The sequence below is a fragment of the Canis lupus genome, chromosome 6, assembly GCF_048164855.1.
Source record: "Canis lupus baileyi chromosome 6, mCanLup2.hap1, whole genome shotgun sequence".
NCBI lineage: Eukaryota > Metazoa > Chordata > Mammalia > Carnivora > Canidae > Canis > Canis lupus.
In genome coordinates, this window is record NC_132843.1 from 51081132 (window position 1) to 51096752 (window position 15621).

General features: G+C 54.9%; 1 protein-coding gene across 6 annotated transcripts in view; it reads right to left on the bottom strand.

The window, feature by feature from the left end:
- Nucleotides 1-15621, bottom strand: part of GPR161 (G protein-coupled receptor 161) — a 58186-nt gene that overhangs the window by 13430 nt on the left and 29135 nt on the right. For all 6 annotated transcript variants that reach the window (XM_072830487.1, XM_072830485.1, XM_072830488.1 and 3 more), the window contains 3 exons: nucleotides 9465-10189; nucleotides 3486-3590; nucleotides 1227-1346 (listed from right to left, as the gene is read on the bottom strand). In XM_072830487.1, the coding sequence (XP_072686588.1) occupies nucleotides 1227-1346; nucleotides 3486-3590; nucleotides 9465-10189 (950 nt within the window). The remainder of the gene's footprint in view (nucleotides 1-1226; nucleotides 1347-3485; nucleotides 3591-9464; nucleotides 10190-15621) is intronic.

The following is a 15621-nucleotide window of genomic DNA, read 5'->3' on the forward strand; positions in this document are numbered from 1 at the left end:
GAGAAAAAGAGCTCAGTCTTCATTTCACCCTCATTTCACCCACTGCTTATTATTACTATTGCCCTCGCTACCCATCTTTCCCCTGACATTTTGGGGCGACAGCTTATCCCCTACCCCTCACATTTTCTGGAGAGGGGACAACTTCTGCCCCACGTGAGGAACACGCCATCCTTCACCCCATTTCAGGGAGTCTGCAGCCACACACGGGTGCAGGGAGAGTGGAGGAGGGCCACGTGGCCGCCCCCTGCCCCGTCACCTGTGGTCTGACCGGTGCCCTCAGAGCTGCCAGCCCCGCTGAGCCGGCCGGAAGGGGCCAGACTGGCCTGTGTGGACGGGCGGACCCGCGACAGATTCATCCACTTATGGGGCAAAGGTATTAGAAAGCCCACGAGGCTGCAGGCCGCACCCTGTCCTGGGTCCACCTTGTCCGTCTGACGGGCCCCCGTCTACCGCCAGGGTCAGGACCCGAGCCCCAGACTCCGCCACAACCGCACCCAGCCGGGCCTGCGGCTGTCCTCGCGGGCTGGCATTCGGAGGACAAGGGGCACTGTGGGCGCTCTGGACGGTCCCGTCACTCTTCTCACAGCACGTCCGCACGGGAAACCAGACCCTACATTTCAGAGGCGACAAGGTGCTGGGGCTGGAATCGAGTCAGGCGGGGGACAAAAGCGTGGGCGCCGCAGCAGAGCCCCTTCCCTCTCGGAACTCGCGCCCTCACCGACTCCGGGGCGGGGCGGGGCGGCGGCCTCCGCCTCCGCCGACGGGGGACACGGTGGGGCCTGGGGCCGCAGCTGCCCTTCTCCGCGGAGGCGGCGGCTCAGGGCGGTCCGCCCGCGCCGCACCCCGCACCCACGAGGCCGAGAAGCGAGGGACGCCCCAGGCCCGGCTGCCTACGCCAGCGGCTCCCCGACGGAGGGGGCGGGAACCAGGATGCGGGCCGTGGGCGCGCACGTGCGCATGTGCGTGTCCGTGCGTCCGTGCGCGTGCGTGCCAGGGCGCACAGGGGAGCGTACGTACGCGTCCGTGCGTGGCCGTGCGCGCGTCTAGCGTTGGGCAGCCTCCCCTCCCGAGCCTGGGCGCCGCCGCTCCTCAGAGGGAGGCCTAGGGACAGGCGTGGCCGCGGGGCCGGGCGGTGGCGGCGGCGGCGGGCAAAGCGCGGAGCCCTGGGAAGTTGGGGTGCGCGGGGCCGAGCCAAGGACGGTGCCCGGGCTGTCCCACAGACCAACCTTTGATTTGTTCCACTTCATCCTCAAATGTCACGGAGCTCCTTCTCTTGGGGGGGCAAGCGCCGTGGGAGGGAGGGTTGTCGTCAGACGCGTAGTCCTCGAGCAGCATCACATCTGTTCCTAAAAGCAAGGGGGATCGTGCCCACAGACCCGGCGACGCCCGGTCCTCCTCGCCCCCCCCCCCCCCCCCCCCCGTGTGTTCATCCCGCCAGCAGGTGCGACCACCTCCGCATAGCCCCTGCCGAGAACCAGTGATTGCAGGAGGCGCGGCCGGAGACGGGGCGGGGCGGCCGCCGGAGAGGCAGGCTGCGAGCCACAGGTGGCAGGACTCGGGGTGCCGAGGGGAGGGCGGCGCCGGGACAAGGGCCTTGTGTGCTGGGGGTTCTTCTCACCATTGGAATTTCCATCACTGTTCAAATATGTTGTGCTAAATCAACATGTTAAACTTGAAAATGTAGAGTGCTTTGGGGATCAAAAAAGAGCTGAAAAATCTACCTCTCCCAGAAGCCTGGGGAAGCCAAGGCGGAGAGGGAGGGAGGGCGGGTGCGGGGCTCGGGTTGAGGCTGGCCCCTGGCCCACACCAGCTCTCAATCCTTCAAGGCCTTGCTCAGGAAGCGAGGAAGAGAGGGCAGCCCACGTCTGTCCGCTTCAGAGCAGGCTGAAGGGCATCACTGGGGCCTGCACACAGTGCTCCTTGGCCAGGCGTTAGCACTGGTGGAGCGGCCGTTCACGCCCCACAGGGACCTAGGGTCCCAGGCAGGCTCCCGAATCCCTCAGTGTCTGCAAGTCTATGAGGCGGGAGGGTAATTCGATCCACCTCCAGAGTTGCCTGAGGACTATGGGACACACACACAGCAGGTGCTGAGTCACAAGCACAGCTCCTAAGGGGTGGGGTGGGGGGGAACCCCGCAGGCTCCCTCTGTGTGGCCCCACAGGCTTGGCTCCTCTTCTGGGCCACAGGGCTGCGCCCTTGCTCCTTCTGCCTGGCCACCTCCTACCTGCTCTTTGGGTTTCAGTGTCACTCACAGAAGCCATTCTAACGCTCCCCCCAAAACACTCCCTGAACGGCCTCTCCTTCAGGAGAGTTCTCATCCTTCCTTAACGGCAGAATCACTGGAAGCACGGGGGACCACTGGCCGTCTTCCGCAGTCCATAGAAAGCTCCAGGAGGGCAGCTCACCACTCTATCTCTAGAACCTAGTTCAGTGTCTGACCAAAACCGGGGCTGGGCAAATCAGCATTTGTTGAATGAAGGAGTGTGATACCGCCTCTGGATCCTTGCTGGTTGTCCGAGAATGGTGGAGAGCCTGGGGAGTGACCCAGAGCCCGACCTTTCCTTCAAATCACACAAGGGACTTGGGGCAAGATGGGCCAGTGTGACCAGTGGTTCAGCCCATCGGCTGACAGGTGATAGAACATTCTAGGGAATATCCTGCCTCTAGGGAATACTGCCCATGACAGAAGGCCTGGTCTCAGTCCCAGCCCGCAGACCGCCCCAGCGTTCCACCCCACAGGCTCAGGCCGGGAAAAACAGGTCAAGGCAGACAGAGGTGGCAGGAATCCTCCGTGGCCCTCAGCCCAGCTTGTGGGTAAAGGCCAGCCCCAGGATGGAGAGCAGATGCCTCTGGCCACCTGCCTCTCACCGGGGCCTTGTGAGGTGCCCAGCAGCAAGGAGCCAGGGCAGGACTGAGACATCACAGGCAGCTGCCTGAAGGAGGCGGCGCCCGCCCTGCAGGATCCCCTGGGGGGCTGCTACTGGGGGACGGGGAGCATCTGTGCGGGAGATGTGTTTCTTCAGGGAGCCCGAGTTTCCCAAAGGCAGGGCACAGGGCATGCAAGGACGGTGACAAGGTGATGTGACTTCAGTAGGACTGCCCCCTGACAGAGGGATGGCTACCCCCAGGTCACAAACGGGGATGCTCCAAAGCTTAGAAAAAGAGTAAGCATCTTGCCCAAGATAACGCAGCTCGGAAAAGGCCGATCAGACACGGACACCCGAGCCTGTGCTGGCCGACAGCATGAGGATGACTGTAACAACTCGTGGTCACTAACACTTTAACTTTTCAAAGGGTTTCACTTAATTTGGATCCGACAGCCCTGGCGGTGGAGGGAACGGGAACTGAACTCCCCAATTTTATAGCGGAGGAAACGGAGGCACGGACACGCTGGCGAGGGAAAAGCCATGCCGAGAAACCCACGCCCAGGGCCTGGCCCTCCTGCCAGCTCCTCCACTGGCACCAGGGTCACGCGGGAGGCTCACCTGAGTCCTGGGAGCAGCTGAAGCCAGTGTCCCCAGTGCTGCTGCTGTTCCCCAGGGGCTGGCCGCCTGCCATAAGAGCCGTGAGGTGTGGGGACAGGCCCAGGTCTGAAAGGTAAAATCCGCACCGTCAGCACAACCCAGCTCCCACAGAGGCGGCCGCTGACCCTGCTTTTCCATTGTCCCACCCACCTCACCACCGGCCTGCCTGTCCTCTCTGTCTCCTACAATGCAGGCTCTCAGCCCCCTTTGCCTCTTGCTCCTACCCTGGGGGTGTCTGCACCAGGATTCCCTGGGTCCCCCAGAGAGGAAACTCTCAGGCCAGCAGCCCACACCAGCGAGGCAGGTGGGGTCAACAGCCCTGGGTGATGACCTTCCAGTGAAACAGGAACACGGTGCCCTGTGACCGCCTCGGATCCCCACTGAATACCAGAAGGGAATTTTTAAGAGACGGGTGTAAACTGCAAAGTGGGAGAGCATGTCCGCAAGCCAGGTGAGGGCAGGGAGCTGAGGCCGGCGGCTGCTTCTCACCCGGCGCCCCCGAAGCTCAGGAACTGGAGACCGAGGAGCCTCTGCGGCAGGCGGGGCTGGATGGAAAGCAGAGGCAGTGCGGGGGCCCCTCCACCCTCTTCCCAGCCTGGGCTCAGGGTGCTCAGCCCCCTTGTTGGCAGGGAGTGACCCAGGGGACTGGCCTCGCAGACTCCCCCGGCCACGGCCCAGGCAACACTGGGTAAGCCACGCGCATAGCCCAGGCCACAGAGTTCACAGGGGGACCCCGCCCCTCATCTTACTCTGCCTGGCCAGGGAGTGAGAACCCTTCCCAGGGCAGCTGGGCCTCCCGTGCCCCCCAGAGGGCCTCCACCCGCTCCCAGGGCCTTGCCACTAACACAGAGGATGGCCGAGGTCACTAAACACGGAGAGAGCCACTAGCCTGAGAGACAGAGATGAAAGATTACAAAAGAAAGAAAGAAAAGGGGGAAATAGATCTCAGAGGAGACAAGGGAGGGAGCTTAAGAATTAAAAAAAAAAAAAATTTACTCTCAGGAGTCCCCTGAGAAAGTTGAGAGAATAATAACTCCACGAACAAAAGAGCTGGAGGCTCTGGAGACCACGAGGTCAGGAGAAGGAGCTCCCAGCAATTACAAGCGCAGAGGGCCTGCTGCCCAGCGGACTGAATGACCTGCCGTAACGGCGGCCCAGTTCCTCCCACGGTCCACTTACAGACAGGACAGGGCTCTGTTCTTTATGTTCATCCTAATTCTCCTGAGCGTATGCGGTGATGGACAATATGCTTTCCTTCCTTCCCCGGAGCCAAGGAGGAGACGGTGGGGGGGGGGGGGGGGGGGGACAGGCTTCCTTCTGAATCACCCCTCCATGAACTTGGGGGAACTGTGCTTGTGCAGAGCACAATGGAGGAGGGGACTGGGACCAGACAAGACCCAAACGTGCTTGTCCCCATCCAGGACCTTGGCCTCAGAATATGACATCCCTGCAGGAAGCCTGGCCTGGGGAGGGCCCTGTGGGGGACAGTGCACTGCCAACCGCGATGGCCAAGGCCGTGCTGGGTTTGGGACACCGGCTCTGAGGCTGTGGTGAGAGCCAGAGCACGGCCTGGTCTCCAGCAGCGTGAGGAGCCATCTGAGCCAGCCTGCTGCGGCTGGGCTGAAAGATCTGGGGCACTGCTCTGCCCTGTGTTGATTTCGCATTTGCCACTCCACAGTGGGCACAAATACCTGGTATTTTTCACACGAAGCAATAATATATCTATTGGATTAGGCCCAATCCAAGCCTTGTTACAAAATTTTTAAAAAAAAAGGCACAAAGTGACAGGCCCTGGGGATCTGAGCAAGCCCGGGGTGAATCAGAGTCACTAGTGCCTTCAGAAGGTAAAGGAACAGTAGCACAGTTCTGAGGTGAAACAGGCACTTTGAAGTCACCAGAAAGCCTCTCGGTGGCACCAGGGAAGAAACCTGCAAACCAGGTATGAAAATTCAAAGGCCCCAGGGTGGCCTTCCCTCCCTCCAGCGCAGAGCTCTCCAAGAGGCCCTGCACCAACGTGTCTCTTCTGAGTGTGTCCACATCCTCCTCTCCAGAAGACTGCTAGAAAGGCTCTAACCCAGTTCCAGGAGCTTCGGGCACAGAGTGGCAGGCATTTGTAGAGGCTGCCTTCCCAGGGTGCCCAGGCCACCTTCCCAGCCTGGAGTGGGGGGCCCTGGGCTCTCCGCCCTGCCTGGGCTCGGCCAATGGAAGAGTTGCTGGAAGGCAGTTTGTCCTTTCTCCTGAAGGCCCCTGGTCACCCGTAGCCACCTATCAGCTTTGGGTGTGTGGTCTGGCCTCCCAACACCACATGTTAGCATCCAGCCCACCCTCTTGCACTAGAAGTCAGTGTCAGCTCCAGGGCTGACCTCTCTACCAGAGGGGGCACAGCCTGACAACCTCCAGATGGCCCAGAAATGGCCATTCCTAGCAAATTTATCAATAAGACCTCACAGGCTGAAGGCTTTTGGGGGGCTCAGTGGCAGGTGGCATCTAGGGAAAACCTCAGCTTTTGCACTTCTTCAGCTTGGGGCTAACAGAATGAGAAAACGCAGACCCGCTGATTATGGTGGAAATCTGTGTAGGAAATAAACATGACACTGTGTTTATAAAACTCCTGACATCCTAGAGACAGCTGGGAAGCTCCAGGTCTTTCTGGAGCTCCTCTCTGCCTCTGCTCACAGGCACTGTGAGGGAAGTCTCTACTTCCAGGTACCTGTTCCTTGATTAAAACTTCCCAGGTGTCCACAACACGGAGGGAGGCACAAAACCAAGCCAGAGCTTCCCAGTCCTCTCTTGCTCCTCCGCAACAGATCCACCTTCTTTCTTTCCTGGTGCTACCACCAGAGCTGGGGCACTCTCGGAGGGGAGGGAGGCGGTCCTGAAGCAGGCTCCGGGAGCCAGCAAGGACTTTGGTTCTGGAGTCTGGGTGGATGCGAGCCAGGCCCACTGAGGGGCTCAGCCAGAGGGACAGAGGCACCCCATTCTGCCCAGAAGGGCAATGAGTGATGCTGGGGCCTGCCATCCTGCTCCCTCTCCAGGACTCCCCCAGGCTGCCTGCAGCCTCCCGCCTCCGCCACCCCCACAGCCACCACCACCACCACCAGGAAAGCCAACTATGCAGAACCCCTTCATCCCCACGCTCTTCAACCCAAAAACATCCAGCAAGACTGCTTTTCCCTCAAGAGGAGACCACCAGCTGCCTTGGACTGGCCACCAAACTATAGCTGGCATGTCCCCCCATTCTCTGGCCCCATGACCTCAGCCAGCACAGTCACAGGTGCCCTGCATGGAAAATCGCAACCAAAAGCAGATTTTTTTTAAAGACTATTCATCTATTGGGTGGGGGCAGAAGGGGAGGGAGAGAAGAGAATCCGGAGCCAACTCTGCACTGAGCTCAGAGCCCAACATGGGGGCTTGATCCCACAACCTTGAGATTGTGACCTGAGCTGAAACCAAGAGTCAGACACCTAACCAACTGAGCCACCCAGGCACCCTCAAGCAGATGTTTCTTTTTTTTGTTAGCTACCCTCTCCTCCTCCATTCTCTTTCCTTATTCTTTTTCTTTCCTCATTCCTAAATTTCCATGGAATATAAAACATGTCAAATTTTTTGCCTAGAAGACAAGTGTTTTTACAAACTCTGAATAAGTTAATCAGTGAAATGAAACCTGACCCTGAATGCAGTCCTGGCTCACGAGGCATACTTGGAAATACGGAGTCGCAAAGGCTAGGGGATGGGCATTTCAGTGGTTAAAATCCTAGGATGGGGAGAGATTCTTTTTCTCCTCTGGTTAGAATAAAAAGTCCCTCTCTTGACAGGGTCATGAGTTCAAGCATGGAGCCTACCTAAAATTTAAAAAAAATTAAAAAAAAAAACAAAAAAACAAAAAACTCCCTGACTTCTTCCCTCAAGAAGTAACACTTCATTAGCTCATGAAATAAATCAATGATGCTGGTTTGTTATTGCCTCACAGAAAAGGTCTATCACCACTACCACTGAGTATTCACGATAATTATGAGCTATTTCTTTCCACCCTCTTGAGAGAGAAGTTGGAAGACTTCTCTAAATTATAATCTGAACTGGCTTTTTCCAGTTGATCTAAGTGCCTTCATAATCCCTCTTCCAGTGGCTCGTCCAGGTGACAATCACCCTCAAACATGACCCTGAAAAGCCAGCTACTTCCCCACTAGAATAACCACAGTACTAATGGCTGGAGGCAAGATCCACCAATGCACGCAAGGCTGAAGGAGAGAGAGGACCTCTGCACAGCCTTAAAGGACCTCCCCCATTGTATGTATTAATTATAATGGAAACAACAGTGACTTTACAATGGAGAAACCCAATAGATACCCCTTGAATTGTATAGACTGTATCCCCCCCAATTCATATACCCTAACCCCCAATGTGCTGGCATTTGGAAATAAGGCCTTTAGGAGGTAATCAGGAGGAGATGAGGTCCTGAGGGTGGGGTCCTCATAAGAAGAGACCACAGGGCTTGCTCTGTCCTGTCTCCCCACACCTCCACCACATGAGCCGCAGCAAGAAGACAGCTAGGAAGAGAGCTCTCACCAGAACCCAACCTCTGTAGCACCTTGACCTCAGATTTCCAGCCATCTGAACTGTGAGAAACACATGGCTGTGGTATAAGCCCCCTAATCTATGGTATTTTGTGATAGCAGCCTGAGCTAAGACATCAACTGAGACACCAAAGTAACGTGAGCGAGGTGCCCCTGACGTGATCACTACAGAGAGCATGGCACCCCCACGGCATTCCCCACGGCCAAAAAGGTATAACCTCATTCTAATCCTGAGAACGCATCAGCCCCACACATACTGCGGGGCATTCTACGAAGTCTCCAACCAATTCTCTACAAAAGCGTTACTGTCATGGAAGACAAGGGAAGAGCACAGACTTGTCAAAACTTGAAGAAGACAAAGGTAGCCATGACATGATTGTGAACCGGATCCTGGAGCAGGAAAAGGATGGGAATGGGAAAAATGGGTGAAATCCAAATCAAATGCATAGTTAATAGCACTACACCAATATTAATGTCTTAATTTTGGTAACTGCTATGGTTCGGCCAGGTGTTAACACCAGAAGAAGCAGAGCGGATGGGATTCTCTGTACATGCTTCCCAGCTCTTTTCCAAGTCTAAAATCATATCAAAATGAAAAGGATTAAAAAACGAACTACTGGGTGGCTCAATCGGCTAAGTGTCTGCATTCAGCTCAGGTCAGGATCCAGGGGTCCTGGGTTCAAGCCCTGTGTCGGGCTCCTGGCTCAGCAAGGAGCCTGATTCTCCCTCTCCCTCTGACCCCTCTCCCTCCTCATGCTTTCTCTCTCAAATAAATAAAAATTAAATCTTAAAAAAAAAATTCCATCTCTTCCTAGAGTAATTCCTCTGGGTCTCACCAAAGGTGAAAGGATTGTCTCCAGAAACCTGTTAGCTCTCAAAATCGGTTACTAGATGGAGGAGTCGCTTCACACACAGTAGACCGTGACATTTCAAGGTGAGGGCTGAGGTTTGGCACTGACACATCGTGAGTTACCGGCGACGGTGTGAGGAAACCATGGCCCAGCCAGAAAGGCCCAAGGAGGAGGAATGTGTTCAGAGATGGGCAGCTGGGGAGGGGAGGGGCCCATAAATGGAGTTCGCTTTCCAGAACACTGAAAGGAAAGGACTGGCCCAAGGTGGAGGGTAGCCCAGTCCAATGTGGTCGGGAGAAAGAGGCCGGAGGGCCGGGGCTGTGCTTGCAACACGGATTCTGAGCTCTGGCGTCCCCTGCCTCAAGCTGCTGCGCTTGGGAAAGCTGCCTGGGAAAGACGGGGGACGCTCCGGGAGCCTCTGAGCGCTCACCCTTCAACACGTGAGAGCGCCCTCGAGGCCTGCAGGCGGTTCCTGCCAGGGCGAACATCCCTTGCCCAGTGGACGCCCAAGTTACCTGTGATCCTGTTGGAAATGCTGAAGAGCCTGGACGTCCTCTGCCGCTGCACGAACGGCTCCCGGTAGTACCGATCCCCAAAGCACATGCCCAGCAGCTCCTTGCGAACCGTCTTGTTCCAGAGCCCATAGATCAGGGGGTGGCAGATGGCGCTGGTAAAGGACAGCCACGTGGCCCAGGTCTCCAGGGCCGGGGAGACGTAGTTCCTCCCCCAGAGGGCCTCGGAGGTGATGACAACCATGTAGGGGCCCCAGGTGACCATGAAGGCCCCGATGACCACCAGGATGGTGATGAGGGCTTTGCACTGGTTGGCCGAATAGACCACGCCCTGAAAGGCATTCCTCCTGCTGCCGGAGGAGGAGGTGGAGGTGCTGGAGTTCTTCCTCCCATTCCTCTGTGCATCCTCCTCCACGATGACCACAGTGCCACAGTGCACCTTGCGGGCCTTGACCCTGGCCACGCGGAAGATGAAGCCATAGCACACCAGCATGACCAGGAAGGGGAACAGGGCACACCAGATCTGCCAGAAGGCGGTATAGCCGGGCTCCCGGTGCCACGCAGCCACACACATCCACTTGAACTCGTCAAACTCCACCGACGACCAACCAAACAGAGGTGGCAGGCAGCCGATGAGGGAGTGAAGCCATATATAGACAAGCGCCATCACAGCTCGGTTCCCCGTGATCTTCATGGGATACACCATGGGGTACAGGACAGCATAGTAGCTAGAGAAAGCACAGAGGGAGACGAGAGAGGGGAGTCAAAATAGGGACCATATACCAGAATAGGCACCCTGTGCCCTCCAACATAGGGAGCTTTGCTGAATTTCTCCATCCGATCCAGCCATGTGGTACGTGCTCCTACAAGTAGCTCCTTCTCCCAACTTCTCCCCGACAAGGCACAGACTATGCTATGTTACACAGCTTTCTGGGACCCCGCTTCAGGCAAGAGCTGGGTGCCAGAGCTCAAGTGGTCCCGTTTCCAAGTCACAATGTGAGAGCCCAATCATATTTGGGGCTGTGGGTAATGTTGAGGCATCCACAGGAGTTCTAAGGGATCCTGCATGAAGCCAGATAATTTCTGGGTTGCTGACATTATTAATCCATTTAGATCAGTTTTCAGAGGGTCATTAAAAACCAGAGCAATATCAAAGGACTAAGGGGTTCATTCACTGGATGAACATTTACTGAAGGCCCGCTGTGCTAAGCGCTGTGCTATGTACTGGAAAGGCGGTGAGGAGATGTGAGGGGAGACAGACAACAGGGAGAGGTTGAGGGTCTGGAGGTAAGAGCTAACTGGAATCTTCACGACAACTGCTTGAGGTGGTGAGGATTACCATTATCCTCATTGTACAGATGAAGACACTAAAGCAGAGAAAGAAGATGTAGCCTGCCCAAAACAAGGGGAAGAAACGAGATAAACGCAGTCCCCAATGCACAGGCCAGCAGTCGCTCGTTAACCATCTCCTCCAGGAGTCCACACCATACGGGCGGCTCCCAACCCCTTGGCCGTGGGTGGAGGAGGGATGCTTGGCAGGGCACCTGTTCCAGACGGCAGGGTCAGAGCAGGCTTCCTGTGGGAGATGGCACACACATCCAGGTCTTCAAAGATCAGAAGCCCTGACCCAGGAGTAATAGGGGTGGAAGGCAGCTACGGGGAGGCATGGATGGGAGCCAGTGCCTGCCTCAGGGGAAGGCTACACAGGGTTCAATCAGGCAGGTGTGGGGCGGAGGCAGGGCGGGAGATGGAAGCCGGGGCCAGGGGTCAGGAGCCAGGGGCCAGGGGCATGTGAGCCATGGAGGCCTGACCAGACCATGGGCTGGAAATAAACCACAGTCCTCCCCACTCAGACACTTTATCCAAAGGAAATGCTGTTTAATGGGTAATAGGGTTTTCCCCATGAGGGCAGCATGTGGAAAAGACAGGGGTGGCCACATTGATGCTGCCTGGTATAGGTAGGATGTCAGAAAATGGCCGTGGCGGTGAGGGTCACACACCTCCCGGGAAGTCTCCTGCTCCACTGGGACCATCTCGAGTCACCCTTTGTTCATCAGCGGCTCCAGGACAGGGGCCACTGTCCAAACTGCCATATGCTGCTTGCTGCCTCTCCTGGGGCGGGGGGGACTGCTTCCCCCATCTGCATCCTTGTGAAGGGCCCTCCTAATCAGACATAAGCCTGGGGCTGCTGATGTTGGGCTGCGGGCTCCAGGCAAGATGGAGCCTGGAAAGACAGCGTTTCCGGGTGTGAGATCTGAAAAGATCCCGCAGGGATCTGGCACGGATTACAGCTGTCACTGCGCATGGCCTGGGGTACAACTGTCACTGTCTTATGCTGATACCTGGGCTTGCACCTTGCAATGTCCGTGCAGCCCGCAAAAGGAGCATGCCTTTGGAGTTGGAATGCCTGGGTTCAGATGGTGGCTCTGCTGTCTACTAGCTGGGTGACTTTGGGTAGCTGATTCAACCTCTCAGAGCTTCAGGTCCTTCATCTGTACCATTGCAGAAGCCCGGCCACAGGTCTGCTCCAGGAATGCAACGTGTTGGACTGAGGGAAAGGCCCAGATGGTGCCTGCTCTTCCCCTGGCAGTGGGGGCAGAGCCTGCTCTCTCTCTGACCAACCTCTCCCTCTTCTCCTGAAGATGGGGGCCCATATTGTTCATGCTGCTCCCAATGGCCATGACCAGGAAGGGACACTGGGCTCTTCTGAGTCCCGAGAGATGAACCGGGCCATTCTGGTGGTCTCCTACCTCCTGGCAGGTGATGGCCCAGACCCTGACCTGTACATCATCCCAGCAAGTGAAACGTGAGGAAGTACCTAGGGTGGGATGGAGGGGTGCCTGGGAGGTTTCCTTCACTTACACAAAACAAGGCAGAGATTTTTCTTTTTCTTTTTTTTTAGATTTGAGAGGAAGTGCATGCATGTGTGTTAGTAGGCGGAGTGTTATAGGGAGGGAGAGAATCTCAAGCAGACTCCCTGTTGAGCAAGGAGCCCAACATGAGGCTTGATCCCAGGACCCATGAGATCATGACCTGAGCTGAAACCAAGAATGGGACACTCAACTGCCTAAGCCACCCAGGTACCCCAGATTTCTTTTCTCTGCCCTCTTAAAAACTGTGCAGGCCCTCTGACCTCAGGACACTTCAGGGGCAAGGGCGCGTCCAGGTGTGGGAAGCCAAGCCTGGGGAATGTTAACTGCCCCTGGCTCCTCTGACCAACCCTGCTCTGGCAGTCGTAAAAATAATTACAATTAATAAGCTGTCCTCTGCAACATACCCTTCTGGCTATTCTTAACCCTCAGTTATTATTATTTTATGGCAAGTCTTCTCTTTATTGTAATAAATGGTATTTGCTTCATCCACTGACGGAGGTTCTGGCCATGAGCAATTCCAGTGGGACACAACAGTACTCTCTCCCAGCTGGACCCTGAGTCCCCCGGGATGCTGGGGTCAGGGGCCAGCTCCCAAGGGGTCAGTTGCCAAAGGTCAGAGGGCTGCCCCTTTATCCCCCCAGGACTATTCTAGTTTTGGGGTTTGTTTCCATCTTTTATAAAATTTATATACAATGAAATGCACAAATCTACAGCTCTATAAAGATATGAAAAAATCCCACACCTGCCCACCAAAAAAACATGGATTTCAGAGATTTGAAACGTCATTTCTTTCAACTTAGCATCATTTAGGTCTATTTGCAGGTTCAAAGGAAAATGCAGGTCACAAGCAACTCCCTGCTCCCCTGCAGGTCATTGGAGGCCAAAGCGCAGGGGTTCCTTTCGCCTTCTGGGCTCTTGCTCGTAACTGGCTTCTGGGGCTCTCAGTCTTTCCTCCAGCCACTCATTTTTACACATGAGCCCAAGCAGGACCCCCGGTCCCAAAAGAGGCTCTCACAACATCACGTGTAACTGACAAGCCATTATGCACACGGGGGCTCTAACGCGGAGCCCTCCAATAGCCACGTCTGGGTCAATGAGACAGCTCCACCTACAGATGTGAACAAAGCCCAAGGCAAGAGGAGAACACACGTTAACTCATACTGAACAATCTCCTAAAAGCACTAGTGAATTGCTTCACTATGACTAACCATCTCACAGTCCCAGCTATTTTGATTTATTAAACACGGGTTTTAGAGCTGGGGTTTCATCCATCCCAGCACAAAGTGAAAACATGAGCAGCTTCCAGGCTAAGCTAGAGGTGACCATGTCACAGACTTAGGCATGGGGAAATTCTGCCCTGGTCTAATGACGGTCCCCACCTGGCCCTATCTCCATGTGGCTGGTTTAGGATGTTGACACTTCCACCAAACTTCGCTCCAGTCAGCTACTCTTTCTTCACTTGTGTTTTTTTGCTGTCTTTTCATGAGGCCACAAAATAAACAATTTTGGTCATCTGTCAACTTATTATTTGATTGATTTATTTAGCTGGGGTTCACGACTGGGGATGACGTGTCCCCTGGAGACATGTGACGATGACTGGAGACATTCTGGGGTGTCACAACTGGAGAGGAGCTACTTGCATCTGGTGAGGAGCTCCCAGTTCAGCCCCATGCAGCAAATGTTACCGGCCCACGATATCAGCACTGTCAGGCTGAGAAACCTGGAGCTAAACTAACCACTTGTCAGACATGACCGGTGGTTCCCTGTGCAATCTCTGGAGGTGATTAAAAGCCCAGCCTCTACCTCCTCAGAACTGGACGAGCCACCTACCAGCCATGTGGGCTTGGGTGAGCTCACAAAGCCTCACAACAGCGCCTGGCAAGTGATCAGCAAGCAACCCTTTTTAGTTGAGGTCGTGACCACGGCCCCAGGTTTTCTTCTTTTCCACTTTCTTAGAAATGTAACTATTTCTCTCTTCTAGTCCCATTCTCTCTGTTCTTTGTCTCTGCGTTATTGCCTTTCCTCTTCTCTCTCCCTCCTGACCCCTCCCCATCTCTCCTTCCCTTCCTCTCTCACAGACACACACACAAGCACACATAGTTGCATCTTTAGGTTTGCAATAGACTATGGCAAATAGATGACCTCTGAAATTACCAAGATTGAGTACAATTAATTTAACAAAATTAAGCAGACAGAAGGAGTATATAAATATGTCACTTAAATGGACAAAATCAAGTTAACTGGTCCAGTCAATTTGTATCTTTAAACCACACGAATGATCAATATAAAAAAATAAATGGCACCTGCCATGAAGTTATTTGAAAACTTTTACCACATTTTACGCCAGTCCCTCCCCTGTAATCACAAGGGTCTGGTCAAGGCATCCTACTTGCTGTCCTAATGTATTCATTCAAATGCCACCTTTCCCAGAAGCACCCCTGGCCCTGCCACCCAGGGCTGGACTGGAGCTGCACCCTCGGCTATTTCGGCTTTGTGTTCACACCCACACTCCCCTGCTGCCTCTGCCTTTCGCCTGTAAACTCCTGGTGGGCGAGGTCTGTCCTGTCCGTACTTGTATCCTGCCACCCTCAGGACTCAGCACAGGGCCTCCCCTAGAGTGCCAACCAGTGCCAACCCGTGCCACAGTGGGAAAGAACAGGGTGCCGGAACAGGTCACCCATCTCAGGGACAGTGCGCTCTGACAGCACAACTGGAGGATCTGTCATGCTTGCGGAGGAACCCAACATTCAAGCAAACAACTTACAGCCCCCTAGAGCCGCCCCTGCCAAGCTGGGACAATACCCCAAGCATCCATATAGAGATGACCCCCGTGAGAGGCACTTAAGAACTAACTCCCCAGCTCTGCTCTAGCCATTCGTCCTCACTCTGTGTCCCACAGAACCCAAGGCCCAGGAAAGGATGCTCAAAGATCGCCAATTTTTTAAAAACATAGAATTTAGAACAACAGTGAGATCCCATGCCTCCCACTGCCAACAAAGTTCCAGTTTTTTTTTTAAATGTCATATAATCAGTCTTGATAGGATGCTGACAAATAGCTACAAGAGTAAAAATCTGTACCATCTTCTGAAAAACAACATGCCTTTTACACACAAAGAATCTTGAAAGTGTGTTTTATTGCTCTTACCAAAAACACAATTCCACAACATACACCTCCCTCAAACATGCTCTATATGACAGTAAGCTAAGAAGGGACTGTAAAAACAAATTCTAGTGCCTCCACAGGATGGAATACCATGGAACCATTAAACATCATGTTTCTAAAGAGC